Source organism: Pezoporus occidentalis, unplaced genomic scaffold, assembly GCF_034315485.1.
Source record: "Pezoporus occidentalis ecotype Australia unplaced genomic scaffold, CSIRO_AGI_Poc_V1 ctg307, whole genome shotgun sequence".
Taxonomy (NCBI): domain Eukaryota; kingdom Metazoa; phylum Chordata; class Aves; order Psittaciformes; family Psittacidae; genus Pezoporus; species Pezoporus occidentalis.
In genome coordinates, this window is record NW_026915019.1 from 122,084 (window position 1) to 141,351 (window position 19,268).

At 41.4% G+C, this 19,268-nt stretch overlaps 1 protein-coding gene across 5 annotated transcripts in view; it reads left to right on the forward strand.

Moving 5' to 3' along the window:
* ANKRD17 (ankyrin repeat domain 17) overlaps positions 1 to 19,268 on the forward strand; it is an 87,968-nt gene that overhangs the window by 36,993 nt on the left and 31,707 nt on the right. For all 5 annotated transcript variants that reach the window (XM_062627766.1, XM_062627768.1, XM_062627770.1 and 2 more), the window contains exons 2-12: positions 3,111 to 3,264; positions 3,851 to 4,007; positions 6,108 to 6,255; positions 6,991 to 7,138; positions 8,239 to 8,472; positions 10,433 to 10,527; positions 16,084 to 16,321; positions 16,702 to 16,893; positions 17,249 to 17,358; positions 18,136 to 18,223; positions 18,935 to 19,062. In XM_062627766.1, the coding sequence (XP_062483750.1) occupies positions 3,111 to 3,264; positions 3,851 to 4,007; positions 6,108 to 6,255; positions 6,991 to 7,138; positions 8,239 to 8,472; positions 10,433 to 10,527; positions 16,084 to 16,321; positions 16,702 to 16,893; positions 17,249 to 17,358; positions 18,136 to 18,223; positions 18,935 to 19,062 (1,692 nt within the window). The remainder of the gene's footprint in view (positions 1 to 3,110; positions 3,265 to 3,850; positions 4,008 to 6,107; positions 6,256 to 6,990; positions 7,139 to 8,238; positions 8,473 to 10,432; positions 10,528 to 16,083; positions 16,322 to 16,701; positions 16,894 to 17,248; positions 17,359 to 18,135; positions 18,224 to 18,934; positions 19,063 to 19,268) is intronic.

Sequence of the window (19,268 nt, forward strand, 5' to 3'; positions counted from 1 at the left end):
TTAGCTTCTACCAAAATAGTTTCATTCAGAACTGTTAGGTACTGTGTCTGTTGGTATCACCGTGTGTGGTGTTCTGTGTTGTGTTGAACCAAATGAAGTTCTTCAGCTAAAAGGCAGTTGTGAAACTACAGAAGAGTGTAACCAGAGGCTTGATGAGCAATTCTACAAGCCACATGTTGAAGATGTCTTTTCTCCCTTAGAAAATGAGAACCAGCTATATTTAATGTCATAAAATAGTCAATATCTGTTACTGAATAAATTAATTTCTTGAGTTGTTGCTCTGAAATGGTTTAAATGACTGCAAGTTTCAGAACTTGGTTGCAAGATAAGCTTTCTCTAGATACCTTCCCTGTGAGGGTGGTGAGGCCTGGCGCAGGTTGCCCAGAGAAGCTGTGGCTGCCCCATCCCTGGCAGTGTTCAGGGCCAGGTTGGACAAGGGCTTAGAGCCAGCTGCTCTAGTGGAAGGTGTCCCTGCCTGTGGCAGGGGCTTGGAACTGGATGAGCTTTAAAGTCACTTCCAGTCCAAACCGCTCTGCTGCACTGGTGCTGTGATGCTTGTAGGTGGATTGCTTTTTCTCCTCATTCTCCTGATGTTAGTTGTTTCTGTTTTTTTTTTTTTTTTAAATCATACTATGCTCATATTCTTAGCTGAAAGGCAAATAGGAAGACTTTTCGCATATGAAACTTAAAACTGCGTAAAAGACCTAATTTGAGAGGAGAGGATGTGAGTGGGGAGAGATGTTTTCCTATTTTGACTTTTTCCTTAGCAAATATTTCATGGTGCTAGGAAGAGCTATGACCAGCTGTTAAATATCTCACTCAGAGGAGTTTTTTTCAGTTTGAGCAGTAGAGATTTTGCATGGGTTGGGGGAGCCAAGAATCCTTCCGACTGTTCAGTAGTTTGCCTTCCCAGTGATGAAATCTGTCGCTTGGCTCCTGATGCCTGCTGCTTGCTGCAGCAGGCTTAGTCCTTTCGAACAAGACAAATGGCAAGTCCTCAGATGAGCCAAAACCAGCCTAAAACGGATGAATGCAGCAGCGTTCCTCCACCTGAGAAGTGAAGTTGCCTTTACTAGTGTGCCAGACTGGGAAGCTGCAGCCAGTGAGAGTATCTCTTGCAAAAAGGAGTGCTGAGGAGCAATATGCAGTACTGCAGGACTGCCCCGTCCCTGGCAGTGTTGAAGGCCAGGTTGGATGGCACTTTGAGCAGCCTGGTCTAGGGGAAGGTGTCCCTGCCCATGGCAGGGGGTAGGAACTGAATGAGCTTTAAGGTCTCTTCCAGCCCAAACCATTCCATGATTCTGTGACTGTCCCATTGTTGAAGTCAGAACTACTTTCATCCCAAGTCAGAACTCCTCTTCAGCCTGCTGTGTTCCTGGGTGTGAAGGAGTGCAAAGAGGCTGCAGAGGAGTGGAAGGAGGTTTCAGAGATACCTTTGAGGGGTGTACTTGTGTATTGTTAACAGCTGTCTGATGGGATGCTTTTTCTCAATGGTATCTTTGAAATGATAATTTGAAGTAATTTTGGACGTTCTCAGCCTGCTTTCCTAAAGGACCAAGGTGTTTAAGTTCGGGCTATGCACTAGTACTATATCCTAGTAAGTGTTGAGCTGGAGGCAGACAGCAGAAGTTGTTGGTGAGCTTTTAACTTCTGACTGGAAAACAGATAGAAGGATGTCAGTCCCTGGATGGATTAGTCACTCTTTCGGTGTATCTGCCTGCTTAGATCAGTGCCATTATTAGCAGGAATCTGAAGTTGTGATGCTCATGAGATGGCTTTTAAACTTCAGAGACACACATGAAGAAAAGAAGAAAAGAAATTATATTTCTATCTTGGTGAACTGTGTTCCACATGGAAGTAGATCACTGCTGTACTTTGGACTGTAGCTGCATTTATCCAAAGATGATTGAATGGTTATGTTGTAGGGGTGGCTGGGCACATGGATTTGGTTTATCTAGCAGCCTTGCCTTTAGATTGATTTTTTTTTTTTTTTTTTTTTTGTGGGGGGGTTGGGGTGGGTTGGGATTGGCTTTTGCCTTTATTTGATTTTGAAGGTGTGGAGTTTTGAGGCTGTTGAGCTTTGTAGGGGGATGTTTAGACTTTGTCTTTATAATCTAATAAATGGCTTGATGGCTAATACAAAGGCTTAGGGGGGTGTTCATGGATCTCTGAGAGGAGTGTCTACTTTAAACTACTTGACTCAGTCTTTTACACACAGTAAAACACAGATTGATGCTAGGGGCTTTTTTTCTCTTCTAATACATTGATCACTTACTTAATCTCCATTTGTTTCCCAACCAAAACAAATGGAGAATACAGAAAAACAGGATCCTGAGAAGAATTTAGACCATTCAGCACCTGTTTTCTGAAAAAGTCAGGTATAATGGGTTCCATATTCTGTAGGTAATGTTTTAAATGTTTTATTGGGAATATTCTGTGAAGCTGTTGTGAGATTATTAGATCTGGAACATATTGCTGGTCTTTCTGTGTTTTTAAATACTGGATTGGGAGACATCAGACTTGAAAGAGTGAGATAGCTGAGAGAATTTGTCTGCAAGTCAGACCAGTTGACACAAAAATAATGATGACTTTGTTTTTCTGGCTTTTGTGTGCTAGTAGAGCTTAATGCCATTTGAGGGTAGGTTACTTCTTCCAAAAATGACTGGGTTGTGTGAAATAGATTAGTTCTGTCCCTGTTGTATGTATCTCATGCTTTGAGGAGGAAAAGAACCCCACCAAACCAATAGCTTGCATGAAACTCATGGCAGCTACCACCTTTAGGCCTTCTGAAGTGCAACCTTTTCTTCCGCTTTTCCCTTGTTGTGTTAAGTTGGACTTGAAAACTGTAAAGTGCAGTGTGGAGATGTGAAGGCTATCTCTAGTGGCTTCTAGTCAGAGCAGATAGATGACAAAAGGCACATTCTTGGATGTGATTTTTGGAAAATCTCGTTGCTTCCTTTGAAATACCCTTTGGAGTCAACTGAGGATAGTTTGGCTAACAAAGTATTTGAAAAGCAAGTGCTTAAGTGACAAATAAAACTGTGTTTTTTATATTTTAAGTATATTTTGTTCAAGCATACCATTCTTAAACCAGATCTGTTATTTTTCAGGTGGAATCATTTATCTTGGATCAGGATGATCTCGAAAACCCTATGCTGGAAACAGCTTCTAAACTCCTTTTGTCAAGTACTGCTGATGGTGCTGACCTGAGAACAGTAGATCCAGAAACCCAGGCAAGATTAGAAGCTTTACTTGAAGCTGCAGGTAAATACTCATGCCCCATGCAGGTTTAACCCCAAAGCCCTTACACATGAGACCCTACTGGAACTGCTTGCATGAGTTGGGTCTGCATGAGCGTGATGCAAATACAGAATGTAAGGAGGTGTGAACTCGTCACGGTTGTACAAGTTTTTGAAGAGGAAGAAGTTCATTACAACATTTCAGATTTTGGAAAATTAGGGTTTTCTGCTCCTGCTAGGATTCCTCCAATGCTAGATTTCTAAAATCCTGAGTGAAAACTGACACCTGACTGGGGCTTGTGGCCCTATATAAAAACCCAAATTGCTCAGTAAGACTTTGTTTTGTATTAATTACTGGATGAAAAGCTTTACTATTCACTTACATAAAGTACTTGTCAAGAATTGTATCTGTGGACTGGAGGGTTTCATTCATGCTCATCACAGTGTAGCTTTTAAAGTCGCATTGTAAACAGTTAATCCCTTCTGTTTGGGAGCTGTAGTTCGTGATGCTTGGAAAGTTTCTGCGAGCAGATCTTACAGGTTCAATTTCAAATTCTCTGTTCTCTCTTTTTCTGGCATGCCTCCTGATGTGTTGTAACTTGGAACGAAAGGAATAGGTAAGCTGTCCACAGCTGATGGTAAAGCATTTGCAGATCCTGAGGTGCTTCGCAGACTGACTTCTTCGGTCAGTTGCGCGTTGGATGAAGCTGCTGCTGCACTTACCCGGATGAGAGCAGAAAGCACAGCAAATGCAGGGCAGACGGACAAGTAAGTCACCTTACACACTGGGAGTTGTTTTCAATACTTTGCTACTTTTAGTAGCAGTTTTTCTTCTATCACTTCTGATTCCAGGATGGTGAAACTCTTAGTCAAGTGGAACTGACGTCATGTTACCACTTGTGGATCTCCTGTTACATTTTCCTGGACTATCAGGTCTTGCAGTGAAGGAGGGGCACAATTAATACACTTAGAATTCTGAAATTATGTGCCAAGTAACTTTCATTTGACCAACTACAGAAACAGAATTTCTAAGCTCTTACATAGTATGGGCCTTAAAACTGTACCCAAAAAATCCCTCAATGGGTCATTCAGCAATAGCATGATATTAAAACCTTTGGGACCAAACCGCCCTCATCTGTTGTTTTAGAAGGGTGCCTTTTTTAATTAAGGAAGGCACTTTGATGGCCTTGGAGCTTCATGGTGGTCAGCAGCTTTGTTATGTTGTGTAGGACCTTGGACAGAGTTTTGGCCAGAAAATCCCAGCTTTTTGACTGGACTTCCTGGCATCATTTGTGGGTTTTTTTGCCTTATTGAGATCTTTATGAGGGAAAGAAAATGAAGGTTTCCTTCTAGACTAATTAAGCTTCAATACAACAGAAGCAGAGTGTTAGTGGGAACAACTGAGGTCTGCTGTGCTAGTTGGCAGTTTGTTCCTTGTGTACTGAGTAATGTCAAGGAAGCATTTCTTGGTGTGTTGATCAGGACTTAAAAAGACCAGAGTATTTTGGGGTTATGCCTGCAACTATTTATTCTGTGTGTCTCTTTTCCTGCCCCCAGCTTCCTCTTTTTTTTTCTTTTTTTTTTTTCTTAAGGAATGGTGTCTGTGGCCACAGTTGTTACCAAGACAGAGGATCTGAGAAATAAAAATAGATGTGTGAAATGCAGTGAACAGATGTATTTGAGAAATAATTCTCCATATATTAAGATTGTGTCTTGTGGCATAAGTTAAATAGGAGTCCTGAGTGCAACATACATGTATAAGTCCTTGCTACATAAATACCAGCTTTTACATCTTGAGTATTTGAAGAATTGCTCATATGCATGTTGAGTTAGATGATTTGCAAAAGTTTGTCAGCTACCTTATTTTACCATTTCCTTAGTTCTGTGTTGGTGGGACTTTCTAAATGGAGGAGAAATGAACGGGCAGTGATTTGGTGAGGCCAGTAGTCACGGATTTATTATTATTTATCCAGTTATTTGTAGCACAATAGGGAAATGTGTCAGAGTTGAGTTTTTGCTTGCACAAGGCAGTAACTATTTTGGAATGAAGGCAGCATAGACAGAAGACAGAATTGATGGGATTGAAGATATGCTTCCAGTAGTTCCTTTTTTGACTCAAAAAGAGTAGGAATGATAGATGTGAAGAACTTGGGACATGAGAAGCACAAGTACTCTGACTTGAGGCTTACCAAACCAGAAGAATTTTATGCTTTTCTGCTTAACTGAGTTACGGCCACAAATGAAACATCAGGTGGTATCAGGTAACAGAATTCTGGTGTTTGTTTCAGCACAGGACAACTGGTTAATTTTGATATAGGAGAAGAGTCACAGAGGTTATGTGTTTTAATTGAATTAACAGTGCTGAACAAAAGTTAGAGGGCTGTTAAGATGGAAAGGCAATTTTCTTGTCCTCTGATCCTGTGGTAAAAGAGAATATGGATACAACTCATGAGTACTTCCTGTGATATAACCAGTTCTACTTTAAACCTTACTTCAGAAAGTGAATGGGACAAACCCTGTGTTTTCAAACTGGTACAGTAGATCAGGTCCACAGTTGTCTTCTCGCAACATGTTTACTTCAGTTGTATGTAATGCAAAATTTAGTAACCTAAACGGCCATCCTGCAGGTGTTTCTCCTGTAAACTTCTGTTAGAAAATAATAGTGGGAGGAATTGCGTGTACACATTACCCAACTTTCAGAGAAGTTACGTGGAGAGCCTCAAGTGTAAAAACAGCACCTCCTCAATTAGCTGTGGGCATTTAGATTGTTTCCCTCTTTGATTGCATGCTCATGTCAACTTGGATTGCACATAGATGAAGCATTTCACGTGTAGTCCACTTTCATGGACATGTGTTCTGTCTTACTAGCCGCAGCTTGGCAGAGGCTTGTTCAGAAGGAGATGTAAATGCTGTGCGGAAGTTGCTGATTGAAGGAAGGAGTGTGAATGAGCACACAGAAGAAGGGGAAAGCCTCCTTTGCTTGGCCTGCTCAGCAGGGTATTATGAGCTTGCACAGGTTGGTTTCTTCACTGGTTTTAGTGTGTGTGTGTGTGTGTGTGTTGTACAAAACTAAGTGTGAGTTCATGTGTATCGTTCTTATGCACCTGGAAGGCAATGTTAATCATAGAATCACAGAGTGTTTTGGATTGGAAGCGACCTTTAAAGCTCATTCAGTTCCAACTCTCTGCCATGGGCAAGGACACCTTCCACTAGACCAGGTTCTCTGGGCAACCTGTGCCAGGCCTCACCACCCTCACAGGGAGGAATGTTTCCCTTATGTCTAATCTCAGTCTCCCCTTTGTCTGTTTAAAGCCATTCCCCCTTCTCCTCTTCCTACAGGTCCTTTCCCAAAGCCCCTCTCCAGGTTTCTTGTAGCCCCTTTAGGCGCTGGAAGCTGCTCTAAGGTCTCCCTAGAGCTTCCTCTTCAGGCTGAACGAGCCCAGCTCTCTCAGCCTGTCTCCATAGCAGAGGTGCTCCAGCCCTTACAGCGTCTTTCTGTCCTCCTCTGGACCCTCTCAAGCAGGTCCATGTCCACTGCCATGTTACGGTAGTGGGAAATGTCAGCTAACTGGCAAGTGAAGGCTTCCATGTACACTGAATGTCGCTAATGCATTCTCTTGTGCTTACTTTCTTTAAGTGCTTCTAAGACAAAACTGTTGGTGAAGGGTTGGGGCTTTCATGTGGTGTTTCAGCCATCCTGACATGTTGGTTTGTCACTTGCTGGTGTTGTTGACCACAGTTTTATTGGCAGGTTCTTCTGGCAATGCATGCTAATGTTGAGGACCGTGGTATTAAAGGAGACATCACACCTCTCATGGCTGCTGCTAATGGTGGACATGTCAAAATTGTCAAGTTGCTGCTAGCTCATGGTGCTGATGTGAATGCACAGTCATCAACAGGTAAAGGAAGTGTGGTAGGGCTTATTGAAAATGGCTGGAAAACTGAGAATTGCATGTGCAGGAAACACTGTATGGAAATTTAGGAGGAATGGCTCTCAGCCAGGAAACACAGAATGCTGCTTTGTGGTTTCACTGTTTAGCTTCTCTTTCTTTAAATGTAACTATATAATAATAGTTGGATGCAGACATACGAAGGTGGATAAGGTCAGTTAGTTTGCGTGCATAAGATGGGTTGTCACGTGGTATCTTAGGCACAGTCTGGGAAGTTTGTGAATGCATAGAAAGCTGGTTTGTGTCAGATCTAGGAAACCAAGGGAAAATAGTCAACATAAGATGCCCCCCTTTCCTTGTTGCAGTTGGGTAGGCGTTTGTGTTGAAGAGACCAAATTGGGAGATTTTCTTAGTTTGTGTATCCTTAAAGTGGAGAGGCTGTGCACAGTCAGCAGTCATTGACAAAGGAAATACCCCGAATGAGGAAAGAGTTGAGATACCAGAAGATACCTTATTTTTTAATTACTTTTTTTCTTTTCAGTGTAGTAGTTCTGAGTAGTAACGCTGCTTTGATCCGTAACATTTTTTCAAGGTATCTTCCATAAAGGCAGAGTCTTTGTTCTGTTCAGATAACAAGTTTTTGTAGTTTTTCCAAGGAAGTTGTTTTCATCTCTATGCAAAGACTGTGGACATTTTCAAACCAGCCCTTTAGAGGTGTTTAAGACACTTAGAAGCAGTTCTTTCTGCTCCTTGTTTTGAGCTTTCATTTTACAGCATAGTATGTTCCTGCTGATTAACAGTACAAGGGATGTTAGTTTTTGGATTTTTTTTTTTTGTAACAGAGGCTGACACTAGTTGGGATGGAAGTGGGAAAAGTGCTTCAAAAGGTTCACCAGGCACATGGTAGTCTTCAGTCTGCCAGCACTGAGCTATTTTTGTTTTACCCACTTGCCCCCATGGTTCTTGACCTGTAGCCTGGAAAAAAAAAAAGAAAAGCTTGTTTCCTAATGTAGCCAGGTAAAAGGGATGGAATGGAGCAGAAGTTGAAGATCCCAGTGTACAAATGCTATCAAATCCTGTTTTCAACCCTTTTTCTCTTCTGGCTTTAGGCAATACAGCTCTTACATATGCCTGTGCTGGAGGCTACGTTGATGTTGTGAAAGTACTGCTAGAATCTGGTGCCAGTATTGAGGACCATAATGAGAATGGTCACACTCCTCTCATGGAAGCAGGAAGTGCTGGCCATGTGGAAGTGGCCAGAGTGCTGCTGGAAAATGGAGCAGGAATAAATACTCATTCCAATGAATTCAAGGAGAGTGCACTTACGCTGGCTTGCTACAAAGGTATAGTACCAAATACCACGCTTGTTACCAGGGTGTAACAAGTATGGAAGAGTATGGTGGATGTGAAGAGTCTTCTTAAACATGTATTTCTGCAGCCTTGCTGTCTAGGATGAAATTAATTCAAAAGCTGTGAGTTCTGATTGTTATACCACATAGCATATTTATGCTATATGTAAATAATGATCGGTGTGAGCAGTGTAAGTATCAAGATTATAGACCTCTTGCCTGAGTTGCTGTGATGCTTTCAAAGATTCTCTATTAAATGTATTGGGAGATGAGGAACTGATGCCCTTTATCATATAGTAAGCGTGGTAAACTTCATTATTACAGCTTTGTTATAGAAGGTATCTCTGCTTAGATCTAGAAATTTAATTTTCAAGGCCTTACCTCTTAGAAAACATGCAGAATCTACCATCTTGGCTTTTAGGTGTCAGTGTTTAGGCAACAGGCCTGTCTTATTTCCCTTTGAGTATTAGGCAGCAATTTTGCATCACCCAACCAAGGTGATGAAGATGTTTAAGAGGCTAAATATGTTCACACAGCTGAGCAGTTGCTGTTACAGTCACTTAGGATGTGTTTTAGTAGAGCTATTAGAATGGGTCTTGGCGTCATTGACTAGTTGATGTTAGTACCGGGGTACTTCTTTGGCATTGCAGTAGAAGCTTTTTATTTGTTTCTTTTATCTGCCTTGATAAATTCCTTGGTTTGCTGTTGCTGAAGGCCCTCATAAGCCATGGTAATTTTCTTTGGTGCTGACTGTTAGAGCAAAGGCTGTATTATGAAAGAGAGGAGTGGGGCCCCAGAATATTCTCTCACTGAGAAAATGTGCTTGGGCTCTGAATCTTGAAGTGAGGTTGGAAAGCAGAGATAAATTTGTAAGTCTGTGCTTAGTCAGTTGTTCACTGTGATACGTGGGACAGAAGGAAAGATACTCGGGCTTTTGCCTTTCCCCTTATCTATATACAATTTGCCTGCCTTTTGTGCATTTCTGTGTTGCTCCAGATCTCGAGTGTAGGGTATAAAAACAAGCTCTTAATTTTCTGATGTTGCTTGCTTTCTGTAGTAGAATGACATGTTATACTTGGGACCAGAAAGGATGCTAACTTCTAGATAAAGGGGCAAGGGTGGAAAGGTAGTGTAGCCTCATATTGGGCACTGTCTGCTGTTCATTGTGTCGCTAGATACAGTTCTAGTTTTAAGCTTTAGCCATGGTCATGTTGAGTTATGTAACAGCAGTTTTTTTCCTTTGACTTGGTTTTATATGCTCGCATATTGTGTTGGTCATGACAGTGTAGCAAAGTTGGCTGGACTTGGCACACGTACAGGACTTGCTGAACAGGAGCTGTGAATTAATGGAATGGTTGATAGCAAATACTTTAAAAAAATCTGTTAGGTGTTCTGATATAGAAGATGCTTACAGACAGTTGAATTTCTAAGAGTATTCTTGGAAGTGTGAAGGTCCATCTGCTCAAGTATGTTTTATGGTTTGAAGGTTGATGTGAACTCTGAGCTTCATTACAATATTGTGTATAAAAATGCTAATCTTAAATCTTTAATGTCAAGAAAGAAGAGGGGAAACCCCACCCCCAACAAAAAAAACATTCTGTAGATGAAAAAAATGCCAGTATCTTTGTACAAATTAAATCACCCTGGTAAAGCTTCTGAAGTGCATACTACTGAGTTGTAATGTCACCTCAAGGAATGCATGTAGTGCAGACATTCTTTAAGAAACTCCGTGAATTGGACTGTGTTTATATAACAGCTTAACTGTGCTGTTAAGCTTCTGTGCACATTGGATGCATAGATATGAACATGCCTTTCAAGAGTGTTCCATGGGATTTTGGTTTTACATTGAAACATGGCCTTCTATTACTGTCTGTCATCTGTTAGACCCTTTTTGTGACTGACAGAATGTGCTTTCTAAAGTGGTTTATGCCTGTTAAATATTTTCACCACGCAGGCCATCTAGAAATGGTGAGATTTCTGCTGGAAGCTGGTGCAGACCAGGAACACAAGACAGATGAAATGCATACTGCTCTCATGGAGGCTTGCATGGTAAGAGATGGATGGCTTGGGCAGTGAGGTGTACGTACTCTCTCTTCCCGAAGGATGGACACAGTGATTCCTTTTGGTTCAGAACCTAACTATGTAATGTTTCGGTTCTTTTGATGTTTGGCCCTTTTGCAGAAGAAATTTGGGGAGCGGGGATAATGTGGTTCAAAAAGTATAATTCCTCTAATAGCAAAATTTAACTTGTTCCTCTAGTAGCTGACAAAGTAGTTGAATCCTTCTGGGACATTGGCTAAAACTTAGTAGCATGTGAGCATTAGCAGGAGAGCTCTGCTAACCCGCACTTTGAGTAGTTTCTGGATGGCCAGGACACTTAATTCTTTCCTTCAAGTGGCATAACTCAGTGCTCATTGTCCCAAAGCAGCTTCTGTAGCTTCCTTGTGGTGTTATATGTCACTTGCTCTTTGCTTTTTGCCCTTCTGATAATCACAGAGGCCTGGTTTAAAACAGACATATTTTGTGACCCTAGTTAAGAGAAATTAATGGGTTGGAGATAGACAAAAGTAAATAATAGTAGTTTATTTGAACAGAACCTCTTTTGGTTTTGCTTTGTGTAAATATGCATGTTTCTGGGTGAGCAACTTTTTCAGTTTATGATGAGAAAAGTCCTTCACACAGGCATGTCCAAATTAAATAACTTGAAGTGAAAGATTCCCAGTGGTTGTTGCAGTGCTTTCAACAATTCTAATGTGCGAAACATGGGCAGTGAATATGGTCGTAACATGGCTGTTAGAGGTATTTAACATACCTGTGTCTTGTGTAAGGAGTTTGTAGGCCAAGTTCTCTTTGGTGTAGGTGTTTACATTACAGGGTCGTATGTGCAGCTTGTGTTGTTATGGTTCACAGAACCAAGTGCACCTTGAAAGCACAGGATCAGACTGTTGGGAAGCAACTAGGAGATGTAAGGGCAAATTGTTAACTTCATACTACTATGAGTACTTCCATGTTGCTGCTTTGCTCATCTAAGGCAATTAGAAGATGGCAGTGTAGATGAGAGAACCTTTTTATGAATTTTAGTAAGATCTTGAGAACAACTCAGGTTCTTGGATAAGTGTTTTGCCACAGAACACCAGGATATATGAAACTTCCCCTGGAAAAGGTTGTGTATGTGTACATTTTAACTCCGGAATGGTGTAATTGATGCTGCACTGAAGATTATTGCAGGCTTTTATGGTGAAGAGAACTTACCAAGTGGATAGCTTTCTGTTTGAAGTAGTTAGACTATTTAAGTCTCATGTATCTGCTTCTTCTTAAAAGTACACAGCCTATTTGAAATCAATTTCCTACATATTACCTGAAGTAATAGGATTCAGTTGCTTTGGGTTTTTCCTTTGGTAGTTTCTTTTGACGATGGAGTAAATGTGCCCATTTATCATCTTGATTTCTCCTCCAAGGAATTGTTTAGCCTTTGGTACTCTCTTAGGTGAATACCCTGCCGTAAGTTTGTTAACCCTGCCCCATACTGAGCGATAAGCTGGTAGGATGGAAAACCTAGCAGATGTCGATTGGTGTTTTTAGAGCTAAGAAATTTTCCTGCTGGAGAAATGAAAGTGAAATAAAATGGAGCAGAATTAGGCTCTGGTTTTCGATACCTTCCCCCCTCCCTTTGTGACCCTGAATTGCAGTTGTTTGTTCTGCAACATTTATGGTGGAGGATTCCCTACTATGTAGGGTGTATGGCTGCAGCATGCTTAGGTAGGTCAGTAGTTTGTTTATGCTAACATATTCCAGATCCTTCATCTAAACATGGAACTTGCATGTAAAACTGACAGCTTGTCTCTTGGGTTTTCCTTTTGCCTTCCTCTCTAAATGGGTTTCTCATGGGTTGGGGTTTTCATGTCATCAGGCTGGTATAGTGACAGTGCCAATGGAGCAGTGCCACAAGCCCGTAATTACTCTTCCCTTCCCTGAAAAAACTATAATGGTGCTAAAATCGGCCAGTGATGTTTACTTGAAGAAGTTAGTGGCTTCAGATAGGAGAATCCTTAACAGAAACCATTACACTCACAAGAAGTCCTTAGAAAGAAAGGCATGTAGGTAAACAGGGCTTGAGCTAGTGTTTGTCTTGCTCTGAAATCTGACTAGATTAGCCTCATAAATATTATGGGTGCTGTTCTTGCAGTTAGTTCCCTCGTAAAATTACATTGTTTGATGTTGCAGTAGCCTTCTCATTAGGACAGGTTCTTGACAGGTCAGAAGTTTGCAGAAAAAGCTGATACTTCATGGAGCTACGAAGCAAGTCATCTCTTCCTTGCCACACTCTTCCCCCTTTTCCCTCTGCCAACAGACTTACAAGTCCATCAGACTTGCAGAAATCTTTAGACCCATTTTTTATTAAGACTTACTGGGCAATAGGAAGCAGTCACTCTCCCTTACTTATGCAGGAAACTGTTCTGTAGTAGGTGTTTTTACACTGCTGCTCAGAACTGACAGGTGAGAGAGTCTCAGTACCTTCAGTTCTCCTTGAGAGGGGGCAGCTTTCTGTAGCAGCACATAAAAATGTTCAGTCACTTAAAGCCTGAAATAAAGTGTTTTTTTTCTGCAGAAGCAGTTGCTGCTTTTCTGTAGCAGAAGAAACTACCTTTTCTAGAGCAGCATTGAGTTTGAATATATCGTAGAATCACGGAGTGGTTTGGGTTGGAAGGTTTTTTACAGCTCATCCAGTTCCAAGCCCCTGCCACAGGCAGGGACACCTTCCACTAGACCAGGTTGCTCCAAGCCCCGTCCAACCTTGCCTTAAACACTTCAGATGTATATTTATTGTGGTTTAAGCCCAGCTGGTAAGTTAGAACCGTGCAGCTGCTTGCTCACTCACTCCCCTCCCTTCTCTCCCCCTTGCTCCCAGAGGGATGGGGAGGAGAATCAAAAGAATGTAAACCCCATGGGTTGAGATAAGAACAGTCCAATAGCTAAGGTGTAACACAAAACTACTGCTACTGCCATGAACAGTAATAATGATAAGGGAAATAACAAGGGGAGAGAATATAGAACTAAAAAGGGAAAGTTTAAAAAAGAAAAAAAAAAACCCAAACAAGTGATGGGCAATACAGTTACTCACCACCCACTGACGAATACCCAGCCCAACTTGAGCAGAGACCTGAGCCTTCCAGCTAACTTTCCCCAGTTTACATACTGGGCATGATGTGCTGTGGTATGGAGTACCCCTTTAGCTAGTTTGGGTCAGGTGTGTCCTGTCTCTGCTTCCTCCCAGCTTCCTGTGTCCCTTCTCACTGGCAGAGCATGAGACTGAAAAGTCTGTGATCGGGGTAAGCATTACTTAGCAACAGCTAGAAACATTGGTGTGTTATCAGAGTTCTTCTCAGGCTAAAGTCAAAACCACAGCACTGCACCAGCTACTACGAAGGAGAAAAATAACCGTTGTAGCCGAACCCAGGAGAATATTACGCTAATATACAAGCCAGTGAGACTGTTTAACCCTTCTCCTACCAAGTATTGGGGAAGATTTCTGACACAGAGCTTATTTATAGATAAGAGTTAACATGGGTTTAATGCAAATGAGTTGTTGGGCAATGGGACTTGCCTTGTGGGAGCAAAAAGCAGGTTTGTTTTGTTCGAGCTTCCTCTTGCAGAAGTAACCTGATTGTTCACAGGGGAGTGCGAGTACCAGTTGCCTGCTGCAGTTGATATGTAAAATATACCTACTGCAGATTGGTCAGATTTTTTTTTTTATCTCATAGCAGTTAAAAGAGTTTTCCTAGTGGTTGTAGACAAGCTTGAAGGGCACCACCCCATTGCAAGGCTGGTCAAAGCATGGATAGAATTCCTATATGAGGTTGAACACCAGCAATTACTCTCAGGGCTGCTTGTCCCACATCAGCAACTTGGAAGCACACCTTCTCCTGCTGTTTGCCATTCTTCTCCTGCCTCGGGGGTGAGGAGTGAGCTGTTCTGCCAGAGCCTGATGGTTGAATCACACTTCATTGCCCTGAGGAGAGATTCCTTACAGAGTATTGGAGTTTTTTCCCCTTGAAACAGTGTTGTCATGTCAAGGTGAATACATCCTGGTTAATGTCCTAGATAGTTTTCTGAGAGGAAATCTTGCTCCCTGGATCTTGGAAGACGGTATAAAACACTTTGGAAGATTAGGTGTAAAAATGTCAGTTCTGTGTTTTGTCTGGAAAAGAACCGTTTGGGATTATGGTTTCTAGCTTGGCAAGAAATATATTCTGCCTCTTACCAGTTATCTGAGGTCAAGGTATATTTACCTTGTTCAGCTACAACCTTGGGACAGGGCAGCCTTGTGTTCCTGGTAAGCTGCTGTTTTTTCTGTGCCATCCTCTTGTGTTTTGTATGTTAGACCTTTTCCCATTATGGTTACTCCATGTTGGAATGATGGCAATTTCCACATGGAGAAAAACAGCTTGGAGAGTCTGTGCTGTTGTTGGGCTGCAGTGTCTGAGCCAGCCTCTGCTGCTATCTAAGCAAAAGCAGGATTGAGTGGCAGTTGGATATGTCATTGTCAGGCCTCCAGGGTAAACATCCAGCTGAAAAGCCACTTCAAATAGTACCTGGATTTACGGGATACTAAAAACATGACAAAGATCATACCCCTCAAGTATTGGCTTTGTTTCTAAAGGAAGAAAGTAAACTAAGGAGCAAGGTTTTGGTAAAACAATTTTGACACCATGGTAGTGGTATCTGGCAAATCCTGCCAAGGGAAGGCTGTATTCAGGTGGCTCCTGTCATGTCTGAGTAAACCCTGACAAAAAAAAAGTCTTAGGTTTTGCTTTTCTCTTGGAGAAAGTCCTGACTCCGCTATTAAATTGAGCGGTGAAATAGTTCTGCAGGTGCCAAGAGATGAGCAGTATTACTGTGTGCTGCTTCCTTTTAAGAAAGGAAGGAAGCAAAATTATTGACCTTAAGTCCTTTCCTCTCTTCCTCTTCCTTCCCCAAAACTGTGAGTCTCTAACAAATACTGAGACACTAGCAGTCTGCATGGTTACGAGGACAAACTGTGTTGCTTGATGTGCATTGTTTTTGTAACTGAAATACACTGTATTGAACAAATAATGCAACTGCGTGTTGGATTTAAACCAAAATTCCCTCTTTTGTTGAAGTGGGGAGCATTGGCATTGAGTGACTTGTTTCATTCAGTGACTTGTTTGCAATGTAAAGGTTTTGTAGTCTTTAGGAAGAACATCAAAACCTCTTACTACGTCCAAGAGAAGATAGATTTTTATTTTTATTTTTTCTTGGAGTGAAATTCTAATATTCCTGTATGTATTAGGCCACCTGTGGTGTTAGCAGTAAATTTGTTGCCAGAACACAAGAAAAAATAGATTTGACTGATAACATTTTTGTTCCTTAAGTTACTTAGCACAGTCTTTAACCAAGAGGAGTCCTGGGTGTTAGAGGATTTTGGTATTGCTCTTGTGGAGTAGGCAGGCTCCTCATTGAGCTCCCTCTCAAGGGTTTGCGTTTTGCTTTGTTGTTTGTCTGGTGACTATTTAGAGCTCTGGAGAAGAGGAGTAATTTTACTTTTTTGCCTGCCTTTTGATCTTTGTTTTTCTGAATTCCTAGGATGGCCATGTGGAAGTGGCAAGATTACTGCTTGACAGCGGAGCTCAGGTGAACATGCCTGCGGACTCTTTTGAGTCTCCATTGACTCTGGCAGCCTGTGGTGGACATGTTGAACTGGCAGCGTTGTTGATTGAACGTGGAGCTAACTTGGAAGAGGTCAACGATGAAGGATACACACCTCTAATGGAGGCAGCTAGAGAAGGTCACGAAGAGATGGTGGCGCTGTTACTTGGTCAAGGTAACTATTTTGGGACCTTCCATGGATTGTAATTGCAATAGCTGTTTGCATGGAAATGTTCTTCAGAACAGGTTGACATTTTTCAAACAGGCACTGGATAGTGAACAGTTTATGTGGGTAACTTGCATTCTGCATGATCACCTTGGCCTATCTTGAGGCGGTGGTATTGCTGAAAAGCTGTAGAGAAGTGCTTTGAGGTGCTCGGGGGGGTTCCAAAGTAGTTCCGTGAAGTTAAAACCTTGTAGTTTGATACACTGTGACTTGAGAATAAAATTTCTGCAGCTCTAAAAAGGAGAATCTATACAATAAGATACCTTGTGCATCAGGAACTATCCTTGCTGATACTGCTTTCAGTAACTGGTGTTTTGTTTGGTTTTAAGGAGCAAACATCAATGCTCAGACAGAGGAGACACAAGAAACTGCATTAACTCTGGCTTGCTGTGGAGGTTTTCTGGAGGTTGCAGATTTCCTCATTAAAGCAGGAGCTGACATTGAACTTGGTTGTTCTACTCCTTTGATGGAAGCTGCTCAAGAGGGTCATTTGGAGCTGGTCAAATATTTATTAGCTGCAGGTATGGAGTAATTTTGGTAACAGTTATGTAGAGGCTTACTGTAAAATTGAGAGAAACATCTTTACCCATGTTCGTTACCTTCTCATTAGTTGCAGAGGTTTGTGGAACCTTAAGTAATTTACCAGTTAGACTCCTAATTTAGCTTCTGAAGATTAGGTTGATGTGAATGAACTCTTAGTTCATTTTTATTTTTTCTAATCCTGTTCCAGAGGATTAAGTTCTCAGTTTCATACATGTTCAGTTGGAAGGGGGAAGTTAAAAACTTGCTGTCTGATGTGGTAAAGGTTGTGAAGAGACTTGCATGTTTTCTGTGGTGAATCTTGTAAAGCTTACATGGTCTTTACTATTACTTCAGGGGCTAATGTGCATGCAACAACAGCAACAGGGGACACAGCGCTGACATATGCCTGTGAAAATGGCCATACTGATGTAGCAGATGTCTTACTGCAGGCAGGTGCAGATTTGGTAAGTTGTTACCTTCTTAATTAGGAAAGAAAACTAGAAACGTCTCTATTTCTGGTTTTGTTCTCGGTGCATTGCTGAAAACTTACTGAATTTACTTATTATAGTTGCATTCAAATTATCTTCTAACCTTTTTCTTTTAATGACGTATGAGTTGGTGATGTTTTTCTAATGGATTTTAGGCTGTTCACTTACCTGAAAGTGTGTAGGTCAGTTACAGTACTTTGGTGATTGAGCTCTAAAGCATCCCCAAGCCATTCAGGGTGGCTCTACAGAGAAGTAGGGGATTTGGTGGTTCTGTCATGTGCAGTCGTGAGCAGCATTCAGCTTTAAATTGTTGAACTGATTATGAGTTATCTCTTGTACCTTCAAGTTTGCTCTATTCCTTATGCAACAAACAGTTGATAGTTCTGCTCCAATGTAATCTGTTGGTGTACTGTAATGGAATTAAGGTGACAGAGGTAAATGGATTTTTATGTTGGGCTTGTAACCAGTGTGTTAGCAAAAATTGCAGTTAAGCAGAACAGAACACTTTATATTTAGGTCAAATTCCCACCATGTGCTTGAGTGCTTCTTGTACTGGAGTCTCAGACATGTATGAAGGTAGTTTGATCGATCTGCAAGTTCAAATGTTATGTAAATGCTACATCTATAGTTTGTGAAACATTAAAGAGGGATCTTCCATGTCTGGTGCCTTTCCATGCAAAAATGCCCAAGGCTGAATTGCATCCTTTGACCTGTGCTACTTCTGAACTTTAAGCCTTTCTCTATCTGCTGTAGGAGCATGAATCAGAAGGTGGAAGAACTCCTCTTATGAAAGCTGCGAGAGCAGGTCACGTTTGCACTGTTCAGTTCTTGATTAGCAAAGGTAAGAGTGTGAAAAGGGTTTTCCTGCTGTTAGAAATACTCAGGGTTAGGAGCATATCAGTTCTAGCCTATCTTCCTTGGATTTGTTTCAAATGCTTTAACTCGCGTACCTCATTGATTCTCAAATTAGGCGTGTAATGATCACCTCTGGTTTCTGGCAAGATAGTTGAATGCTTAGAGTTGATGCGAAGCTTGGAATTGCTGTTTTCTGTCTCTTAAGCTGATGCTGACAGATTTTTCTTAGACCTTCCATGTATGGAGGAGGACTGACCTAAAACTTCCAGTGTGTTGTAAATTTCGTGTTTATATTATAGAGGAAAGAAGCAAAGCTACAATCAATCATTTGCTAAGATGCATGGATCCCTGTGTTAGATCTTAATGTTTGCTTTTATTTTGTATTTAAAAGAGGCCCAGTCCTGGCATGGTTGGTGGCAAATTTAAAAGCAGTAGGTTCACCTGCCCTGTGATGTTCCATACTTAGACTGTAGTCATTTGAAGAGTGAGCTTGGAATGCTAGTGCAGGTTGGGTTGCTTTTGTTTTTGTGCTGTGTTAAATAGTCTGATAGTAATAATTGGCTGTTTATCAGCTGTAAGACTGCAGCCATGGAGAACCAAGTTTCCATATTTAACAAGAAATTTAATTGTCTCTTTTGGTAGAGGAGAACTAGTTGAAGTATTTTAAAATAATCTTTCCCCCCTCTTGCTTTTGAAGGAGCAAATGTGAATAGGACCACAGCTAACAATGATCATACAGTGCTGTCGCTGGCCTGTGCTGGAGGTCATTTGGCAGTTGTGGAGTTACTGCTAGCTCATGGTGCTGATCCTACACACAGATTGAAGGTTTGTTGCTCAACTACCTTATTTTCCATTGAGGTGATGTCTCATTAATCTTAAAACTAATGAAAGCCAAACAAATTTTGTCCTTCTGTGTTCTCTACAACTGACCCAACATGCCATGGTTTTAAGAGAAGATGCTAGAGCTGGTACTACATCAGCAGGCATTGTGCTCATGAGCATGTTTATAAAAGTTGGAGTTACAAGGAGTT